General features: G+C 39.5%; 3 protein-coding genes across 7 annotated transcripts; 2 read left to right on the plus strand and 1 right to left on the minus strand.

The window, feature by feature from the left end:
• The first annotated feature begins 1,914 nt into the window (after positions 1-1,914).
• LOC100267019 (RING-H2 finger protein ATL3) lies at positions 1,915-3,478 on the plus strand. The gene has a single exon (XM_002263179.5). The coding sequence runs from the start codon at positions 2,251-2,253 to the stop codon at positions 3,163-3,165; it is 915 nt and encodes a 304-aa protein (XP_002263215.1). The 5' UTR covers positions 1,915-2,250; the 3' UTR covers positions 3,166-3,478.
• A 110-nt stretch (positions 3,479-3,588) lies between these two features.
• On the plus strand, positions 3,589-7,660 carry LOC100258348 (pentatricopeptide repeat-containing protein At3g18020). 2 transcript variants are annotated; one of them, XM_019222287.2, is made up of 2 exons: positions 3,589-4,499; positions 5,029-7,660. In XM_019222287.2, exons 1-2 carry the CDS (start codon positions 4,497-4,499, stop codon positions 7,063-7,065), a joined length of 2,040 nt encoding a protein of 679 aa, XP_019077832.1. In that variant the 5' UTR covers positions 3,589-4,496; the 3' UTR covers positions 7,066-7,660. The 2 variants fall into 2 exon arrangements, with proteins under 2 accessions (XP_019077832.1, XP_002271048.1); XM_002271012.4 differs by lacking the exon at positions 3,589-4,499 and having other exon boundaries at positions 4,672-7,660.
• A 602-nt stretch (positions 7,661-8,262) lies between these two features.
• LOC100854504 (uncharacterized) lies at positions 8,263-9,739 on the minus strand. 4 transcript variants are annotated; one of them, XM_010656060.3, is made up of 3 exons: positions 9,353-9,739; positions 9,037-9,126; positions 8,263-8,931 (listed from the first exon to the last, which is right to left on the minus strand). In XM_010656060.3, exons 2-3 carry the CDS (start codon positions 9,118-9,120, stop codon positions 8,527-8,529), a joined length of 489 nt encoding a protein of 162 aa, XP_010654362.1. In that variant the 5' UTR covers positions 9,121-9,126; positions 9,353-9,739; the 3' UTR covers positions 8,263-8,526. The 4 variants fall into 4 exon arrangements, with proteins under 4 accessions (XP_010654362.1, XP_003632814.1, XP_010654361.1 ...); XM_003632766.4 differs by having other exon boundaries at positions 9,363-9,737; XM_010656059.3 differs by lacking the exon at positions 9,353-9,739 and adding an exon at positions 9,238-9,346.
• Positions 9,740-10,056: the final 317 nt, after the last annotated feature.

Here is a 10,056-nt window from a genome sequence, read left to right on the forward strand (position 1 = left end):
ATACCTTAAAATGGGGTCTCTCACATCTCAATAATCACGGGGCTGGATCATGTGTGAGAGCCTAAAGAGGCATTAATCAATGATGTTCATTTGAAAGCGACACTCCACCCTCCCTACTTAAACCAAATAATGATTAGAATTCAAAAGTTTTGCCCGCAAATGTAGGCTTCTCTTTTGCTAGGTTTTCAAAAGCACTTCCAAATAAACAATTCTTTAAAATAATTTGAATTTTTTTTTTTTTTTTTTTTTAACTTTCTAAAACCACTAGAATCAACGTAGGTGATTACTATTTTAAACTAACTTACTTATTTATTAATAACTCTCTGTTTTCAAAACCCACTAAAATCAACACTAGTAATTACTATTTTAAACCCTTCCTTGAATTTGAGTTTCAAAAGGAAGTTGATTGCTAAAACTAAAAGGAAGACCAGAAATTGACAAGGAGGACTTTCCTGGTCGTTACTTACATTGACGCTGACCACCAACAAACCCACCATCGCCGTATTGACCACCTCAAAGCCCCAAGAAGCACCAAGGGTGGATCACCACGTCACCGGCTTTTGTGGTGTGGGTCATCATTTATTTTATTTTATTTCTTAGAAAAACCAAAATAACTGTCGTGCCCATTGAGAAGAATTTGTGATGCTTGAATGGGAACCAGAATACGGGTAGCTTTCATCCTCTTTCTCACTCGGCAATAAAGAAGAGAGTGAGAGGGAAAGTAGGTATTGACTAGGTACAGTATCCAACCCAAAATTTAATCTATTGATATGCAAATAAATGAGACTGAAGTAAATAAAATACATTTTTTTTTTCTATATGGTATCAAGCTTTTTTGGTAACATAGAATCAGCCCAGGTTGAGGCTAAGGAGATGGATAGGAGGTTGATAATAATTTTGTTTGTAGTCGGAGTTCAGATGAGCAACCCTCTTGGCATGCTTATCCAGTGATTTTTGTCTACCATTCAAGGATAATGTATAAAATATTTAAAATATTAAATCATTTAAAGTGTGAAAATGCCTTTTACAATGGGCTAAATAAATTAGGCCAAAATAAATCTTCTCTTTTGTCTTTTTTGAATTTTGTACATTGATTTACGAGATCTGTTAAGCTAATTTTTTGAGCTTGTTTGCAACATGGTGGGCTGCGCCCCCTCTTTTGCTAAAGCATGTTTTGTTCAATTTGCACATAAAAAAAAGAAGGCTAAGTAGACCCGATAAGAATTGGGTTATTATATGTGCACATGAGTTCATCAATGATCATATAATAAGGATATTTATAATCCGGTATATATAAAAAATATGATAAATCAAATGATGTCGATTCTTATTATTCACGTATGATTTTATTATTTTATACCTTAGTTCAATTATTTTGTACTTTAATCTTGTCATTTTATACATTGACTTTGATATCATGATGTTGTAAATGGGTACCATCATTTAGTAATTAACCGTGATGTATCAATTTAGCAGGATTAGATTTTTCGTTTTGTATAGTGTATGAAGGTCTGATTAGAGTATCGAAGTAATCATTGACCGGATGGTGGTTTCATATGTATAAATTGACTTATCCCATGATCTCATACTCTGAGATGAGATTTTTATGGGACACTTTCTACGATCAATATTTTAACTTGGATGGTATGGATGGGGACGTAAATTTTATACAAAATATACCACCTATTTTATAATATGCTGATCACCCATAGTGAAACAACATCACCGTTACATCATTAAGAAAAAAAAAACACAAAGGCAAAAAGGAAAAACCAGCAATGGAAACATGGATGACCTCGTACACAAAAGTCAAAGTAGGGGGTAAAGAGAGGGAAGAAAGCAGAAGACAATGGGCAGTAAGCCCAAGTGGGAAAAATGGGTAGTGATGGTTAAATTGAAGAGCAGTTGCGTGAGTGAAAATGGGGTTGGGTTGCGTCTTCTAAGAATCTAAGGCCACGGGAGGAGTCAAAGGGAGAAGGCAGTAGGAAGAGAAAGAGGGGGACAGGTTTGGTGTTTACTCTATGGCATGTCAATGTAGAATTTAGACCCATCTCTCGTCATCTCTTCCCTCAATGAGTTTCCTTGTTTGAACTTTCTTTCGTTTAAATGCCTCTGAATTTTCCATTCTCCCAATCCCACCAACGAACAAGTCCAATTTGTTCTTCTCCTCGTATTTAAAGCTTCTCTGCTTCATATCCCCAAATCACATCCCCCTTCTACACCATTTTTCATTCATAGAGAGGTTGAAAGATGGGGGACTCCTTTGATTCGAGCTCGTTGGACGACTCCGCAGCCGTGGAACTGAGCGGCAAGATTATGGTGGTAGCCATAATAGTTCTCTTCTTCGTGGTTGTGTTTGTTCTCTTTCTGCATCTCTACGCGAAATGGTTCTGGTGGAGAACGGCAGACAGAGGCAGCTCCTTTGGTGGTAGCCGCCGCCGCCGCCGCCGCTTCGTCTTCGCCCCGGGCCAAGACCCGGCTCTGCCCGCCATGCGCAGAGGCCTCGATCCCTCCATTCTTGGTTCCATACCCGTACTGGTCTTCCGTCCTGAAGAGTTCAAGGACGGTCTGGAATGTGCTGTTTGCTTGTCTGAGCTCGTCACCGGCGAGAAAGCCCGGTTGCTTCCCAAATGCAACCATGGGTTCCATGTTGAATGCATCGACATGTGGTTTCAATCCCACTCCACCTGCCCTCTTTGTAGAAACCTAGTTGCGACCGTACTCTCCGACCCAACCACTCCTCAGTCGCCGGAGAGTATTCAGTTATCGGATGAGAGTTCAGCTGCTGGGGACTACTCCTTAGAGTCTCCGAATTACCCCACAAACATCTTGTTTTGGGGAAACCAGACTCGGGTCACCTCTGCTGGATTGTGCTTGGAAGAAGGCGCTGCTTCTTCTCAACCCCCTTGTGCCTCCCCTGGTAATGGGCCAGATGGGATGTTGGTGATTGACATACCCAGGCAGACGGCTGAGAATTTTTCATCCTTGTCGCCTTCCACAGGAGGAACTTCTGAGGAAGAACTCAAATCGCCAATGACGACCAGACTGAGGTCATTGAAGAGGCTTTTGAGCAGAGAGAAAAGGGTCGTTCCTTGCAGTCCCGGTTCTGTTGATGTTGAACAAGGAGGGAGAGGACAAAGTTCAAAATCAACTCTAGATGTCTGAAGACATCACCTCCCCCATTTGCGAGCATTGCCCCTGGGACATGACAATCCAGTCGAGAGCTTGAGATTGTTAAATAATCAGATCTCAGGTAGACCAGCATTCGTTATTTTTTGGTGGTTCTTTTTGAAGATGAAATGGTGAAGCTGCAGCACTTCAAATCTCTGCAATCTGTTGTTTATACTAGAATGTATCTTATGAAACAAAAGTAGGATTTCTTTCATTTGAGAGGATGGACAATCCATCTGTTGTAAAGCTATTAATCGAACTGTTCAAAACCTCATTCTCTATATAGAATCTCTTTACATTTGCTGCAGTGGAATTGATTTCTCTTACAATAAACTACTTGTGATGGAGAAACTTTCACATATGGGCTTGATTTTTCATCAGAGACTTGAAATTCCACTAAATTGAAATGCAATGTGTATCGAACCGATACTCCAAATTTGATACTAATACTAGTCAAGAAAACAAAAATTGTTGTTTAGGGGATGGACAGGTATGTGCAAGACAATTGGTTATTCATTAGAGATGCAGGCATCTAGAACTTGGTATACTACAATCTTGTAGTTCTGTTGAATACAAAAATTCATTCAACTCACTGTTATTAACAGCTTAAGAACCCCTGAATGACAACCTGATAAGTTATGCTAAAGTCATTGGTCTTACAGGCTTGTCTACTGGTGGACATTGTTGCATATGGAGGTAGCCTATTTACACAACGAAGAATGGTGGAATTATCTTTTTGTTGTTTTTGGAAGTTATACTTACCAGTCAATTTTATGATTCATTGTGCATTTGTTTGTGGGATTTGCATATTTTCAGTTTCACATTGTTCTGTAGAAGTTCATTGTTTGGATTTGATTTCATTTGATCTTCTGTCGTTATTATATCAAAGTACAGCAACTTTGCTTTAGTTCTGGTGTTCACTACAAGTATTCTTATTTATGTGGACTCTCATGTCAAAATTTTCTAAGAGCAAGGATATGAAAATTCTCTCTTTTGTTATAGACTTTGTTGGGCTTTGTTTGGCATTAGCTCTTCTATCAATCAAATATCATCTAATGTCTCTTGTTTCTCCTGAGCCAGACATGAAAATGATGGGTTGGAATGCGAATGTGTGGGCAAATGAGATCACTTCTGAATCTCTGATTGACCAAAGCTACCAGAGGTAGAAGAATCATGCAGAAAAGTTGGGAAGTTCATTGTAGAAGCCCTTCAGCAAATCATGAAAAATGTTGGGAAGGTTTTGTTTGAAAACTGTTTGGCTGAGATTACAGCTCAATCCAATTGTTTTCCTCAAGCACCAAGTCCTGCAGTGGCATTCATAAATCATGGTGGTTTCTCAATTTCTTATACCTTCTAGGCATATTCAGTGGATTGATGAATTGGTGATTTTGTTCTTTCTACTCATTGTTTTGGGATAGTTTTATTAACTTATGATTGTTTGGATTAGCTTGGAGAAATGAAAGGGCTTGTGTCCAAATTGTTCTTGAACATGGTTTTATGTTTTTATAAAATAAAAAACTCCTTTTTAATTTAAAAAATTATTTTGAATTTTCTCTTTTTAAAAATTAAATTTAAATATTGAGTTGTTTTCAACTGGTTTTTGAAGACAACTAACTAACATGAGGGATGCTATCTTCGTGAATTAATTGAGAAAGTTGTTTTCAGTATTTGAGTCAAATTGAACTCTTGTCAAAAATTAGTTTCAAAAAGTGATGTATAAAATGTTGCCAAACACAGATGGAAAGTGTTTTCCTTCTTCAAAACACAACAACTTGTCTATTTTATTTGGTCACTGAAAATTATGAATTGAATGTCAAAAGGACAAGATATTGATTCTTGTTATATGGGGAAATGCAGTTTTTGATTTGTATGGGGAAGACGATCAATGGGGTTAGGTTCAGGGGCCGGGTCCAAGTACCACAGTTGCCATCAGCAGCAAACACTCTGCCTCTTGCATTCTTCTTCTCCGCTCAATCCACCCCAAATCAACAACATGAAGAAGAAAAAGAAGAAGAAAGCATAATCAACAAGGCTTTCTGGAGCAGAAAGATTCATAACCTCTGCACCCGCGACCGCAACGTGGACGAAGCTCTCCGCCTTCTGGACTTGCTTCGCCTCCGAGGCTACCGACCCGACTCCCTCAATCTTAGCAGCATAATTCACGCTCTCTGTGATGCCAACCGTTTCTCTGAAGCTCACCATCGCCTTCTACTCTCCTTTGCTTCTCACTGCGTCCCGGACCAGCGCACCTGCAACGTCCTCATTGCTCGCTTACTTGACTCTCGTACCCCACATGCCACACTGCATGTTTTTCGCGGTTTGATCGCTGCAAGGCCCGAATTTGTGCCCTCTTTGATTAACTACAATCGTTTGATACATCAGCTTTGCTCGTTTTCACAACCCAATGAAGCCCATGGATTGTTTTTTGATATGAGGAGCAGGGGCCATTGCCCAAACGCGGTTTCTTACACTACTCTCATAGATGGTTATTGTAAAATTGGTGAAGAGACTAGTGCATGGAAGTTGTTTGACGAAATGCTTGAGAGTGGAGTAGTGCCCAATTCACTGACCTATAGTGTATTGCTTAAAGGGGTTCTTTGCAAGCGGGATGTTGAACGTGGAAGGGAACTGATGTGCAAACTTTGGCAGAAAATGATGGATGAGAATGACCCATCTGTGAACAATGCAGCCTTTGCTAATCTCATTGACTCTCTATGCAAAGAAGGGTTCTTTCTTGAAGTGTTCAGGATTGCAGAAGATATGCCTCAAGGGAAGAGTGTGAGCGAGGAATTTGTATACGGGCAAATGATAGACTCTCTTTGTAGATGTGGAAGGAACCATGGGGCTTCCAGAATTGTTTATATAATGAGAAAGCGAGGGTTTTTTCCGAGCTTAGTATCTTATAATTATATCGTACATGGGCTAAGCAAGGAGGGTGGTTGTATGAGGGCTTATCAATTGTTAAAGGAAGGAGTTGAATTTGGGTACATGATGTCAGAGCATACATATAAGGTTCTATTAGAAGCTCTTTGTCGTGACGCTGATCTCTGCAAGGCAAGGGAAGTTATGCAGTTAATGTTGAACAAGGAAGGAGTAGATCAAACTAGGATCTACAATATTTATTTAAGAGCTCTTTGTCTTATGAATAACCCAACCGAGCTTCTGAATGTGCTTGTTTTCATGCTGCAGACCCAATGCCAGCCTGATGTGATTACCCTGAACACAGTTATCAATGGGTTCTGCAAGATGGGGAGAGTTGAAGAAGCCTTGAAAGTACTAGATGATATGGTGATGGGAAAATTTTGTGCTCCTGATTCTGTGACCTATACCACTATTATCTGTGGTTTACTGAATCTCGGAAGAACTGAAGAAGCACTTGATGTATTGCGACGAGTAATGCCCGAAAAAGGTTTTAAGCCTGGTGTTGTAACGTTTAACGCAGTTCTTCATGGTTTGTTTAAGCTGCAGCAAGCAAATGTAGCAACGGAGGTTTTTAACAGTATGGTAAGTGATGGGGTAGCTGCTAACACTATAACCTACACTATAATAATTGATGGATTATTTGAGTCTGACCAAATAGATGAGGCTAAGAGGTTCTGGGATGATGTTATCTGGCCATCAAAGGTTCATGATAACTTTGTTTATGCAGCAATTCTCAAAGGGCTTTGCCGCTCAGGCAAATTGAACGAGGCTTGTGATTTCTTATATGAATTGGTAGATTGCGGGGTTACTTTGAATGTTGTGAACTATAACATTTTGATCGACCATGCTTGCAAGTTAGGTTCGAAGAGAGAAGCTTATACAATTGTTCAAGAAATGAAAAAGAATGGATTGACCCCAGATGCTGTGACTTGGAGGATTCTTCACAAATTACATGGGAATGTGGGGAAGTGATTCTGTCTTGAGGATTTAGCATTGCAACCCAAAGAGGGTTTGCATGAGGCAAGAAAATCTGAATTTCTGAAGCAAAATCAATGAAAAAACAGAAAGGGATCCAGACACTGAACATGTAAAAAGTGACCTGATGTGATGTTTCCTGTCACGGGTCAGGTCAAGGAGGCTACGTCTATTGCTGGGAGATATCATCCATCAAAAGGATGATGCTAGAATTCATGATGTAAAAGCATGGAATTATTAATTTAAGAAATTTTACTGAATGAAAAGATCTACAAAGAGTGTTTCTGAATATCAATATTTGTTCCAATTAGTCTGCAACTCAATTTCTGTGGGCTGTGTACCGAAGGAGATAAAAGCAGCCAGGTACAGAATTTTTATATAAGACTAAGGATGGGGGTTTTTTCCTTTTTACTTTTTGATTCTCTAGAATGGAAGATTAGCTAATGTAGTCCATTGCTGGAGAAGATATCAATTGCTCTTTTTCAGTGTGTCCGAGTATCCTACTTGTAGGATTACAGTCATCTCTGTAACTGCATATGCCCCATAACTTCTTGGTCATTTATGAAGGATCAATGGATTCCAGCTTATCTTATTTACCTGATCGATTTTATGCTCTCTTTTCAATCCTTTGTTTGTGGAACATGCCCCTCATCTTACTGGACAAATTATACAGTTCTCTGATAGTTATGTTCAAGGTTTGAAGGATATGGGCGGACCACACTGCTCGTATCGGACTTGGGGGAAAAATAGGAATTTCAGCTTCCTCTAGTTTTTGCCTGAGAATGATCTTGTATGTACTTTCTGTTTCACAACTTCCTCATCCCTCTTATATCATTTGGCTTGCCCTATTTCTACTTTTCTGTTCCCCAACTTCCTCATCCTTTTTTGTTTGTCTTTTTTCCTTGATAATATGAACATGAAGTCAAGCAATGACCGCTTTACTAAAGAAGGGGGAAATGGACAAATCAAACATGTTTTTGGTTACGTATTCTTTTACTCTCTGGCTCCTGCTGGCTGGTTTCTTGCCATCTTTATCACCCAAGAGACTAATATGGCTTGATGATTTCAAAAATTTTGAGTCATTTTCTGTATCTAGTTTCTGAGAAATCTCAGAAAGTAAAAGCAAATGCAGCATTATCCCCGAAATTAGAAAGAAATCCTGGGAAAGTTAGAGAAATGCACTAACAAAACAGAGGAAAAAATGAAATGGAAGCTCAAGAGACTGCTTGGAGATTTTCTTGCGCAACTTAAAGAGAACTCAACCAACCAACCTAGTTGGCTCTATTTCCAAACTCTGCATTCCCTTCAGACATTCCAATTGCTTAACCATTACAGCAGGCACTCAGATTCTACACACCATGGAAATTATCTTATTACACTTCCTTGTCGCCAAACTTCCATTGTTTTTCCAATGTACCAACATTTTCAGGCTTCTGCCAACCTTCTGGTGTCGATTCTTCACGTTACCAAGTAAACAGGTCCATAGGCCTGGGCACTATGTGAACTGCTCAGCTGGTTAAGACTCACATAGGGAATATCAGTTTCTGCTTTCCTTGTGGGGTTGAAGAGACTAGTAAGCGGGCCAGATGTGGGGCGGCGCTGCTTGCTATCTGTTCGCCTGCCGCTCCCATAAATTGGACCAGAAACATGTCCGCGTCTTGGATCAGAAATGCGAGAACAGGGCACCTGTTCCACACTGGGCTTGTTCTTTTTATCAGCTTTCCACCATGAAAACAGAGTGCTTTTCCATGACTTCTTGCTCCTTTTCTCTTCACTCAATCTTCCCTTTCCAGCTTCATCTCCATGTGGTGATGGGCCCTGGGGATTTCCTTGTCTTGCATGCCTTCTTGCTTCCTCCAAAAACTGATCATAATCGAAAATCGAATAAATGAACAGACTCAATATAGAAGGCTGTACACATAGGTCTAGAGATAAGTAGCGGAAGCTGACAAAGAGTGTATTAAATACCTGTGAAAAGTCCTCCTGAAGATCAAGACCATGGTCATTGTAATCCCCCGTCTCACATTTTGGATACACTGCAGATTTCAACATCTTTGCCTGAAAGCAACAGAACCCCATTACCATGACTAAAGCAAAACTAAAATCAAACTAGTAGAAGAACTTGTTCTGTCTCAATTTGATGATTTCAAATCATTTCCAAAAGCAAACCTCTTTCAACAGATTGAATAATCGAATCCTCCCAAAATCTATTAAAAGGAAGTGAAACCAATGGAGCAGACACTGGCAGAGAGATCAAAAGACAAGAAGATGGAATGCAACTCACGTTTACTTACCTTCAAGTATGGTTGGCTTGAAAGAGAAATGACATGAGAAAGAGAAATCTTGTTCTAACAACTTTATGATTGATGGGTGGACGAGGCAAAGCCAACCACTCCATTAAAACCCCATCAAACATCAGTATCTGTATATTTTGTAGAGTATAGAAAGCAAGCTGAATTGGCAAACAAGGGGGCAAGGGCCTTTTAACTTTTCTCTTTTTGATTTATACTAGGGTTTTGCTTTTGGCAAGGAGAGTGGTGTAAAGGAGAAGTGAATGGAAACACAGTAAAAGTCAATCCACACATTACCAAAAAAAATCAGCATCAAGACAACTCAGCCTCTACTAACAAAGAATCAAATCTAAGTTTGCCCATCCGTGAAGGAAGAGCCAATTAAAACAGTTTAATGTATTACCAGTTTAGTATTAGAATATCTGATTACCTTCCTTACTAATAATCACCAGGATGGAAAACAGTTGATATTGGAGGAGGGAAAATATTAATTTGAATAGATCAAGATATACTCTGTAATCATATTATAATGGAGGGGAATAAATTAAATGGTTGAATTGCATCAAGTCCGCCGCATGTTTCGGATTCTCACGCTACTTTTTCTGTGGGTGGAGCAAAGTATTGACCGACTTCATCTACAAACTCTCCCCACTCAATGCCTCCTGCTTTTTCTCCCTTTAGACATTATGCTGCTCGG

The sequence above is a fragment of the Vitis vinifera genome, chromosome 9, assembly GCF_030704535.1.
Source record: "Vitis vinifera cultivar Pinot Noir 40024 chromosome 9, ASM3070453v1".
Taxonomy (NCBI): Eukaryota; Viridiplantae; Streptophyta; class Magnoliopsida; order Vitales; family Vitaceae; genus Vitis; species Vitis vinifera.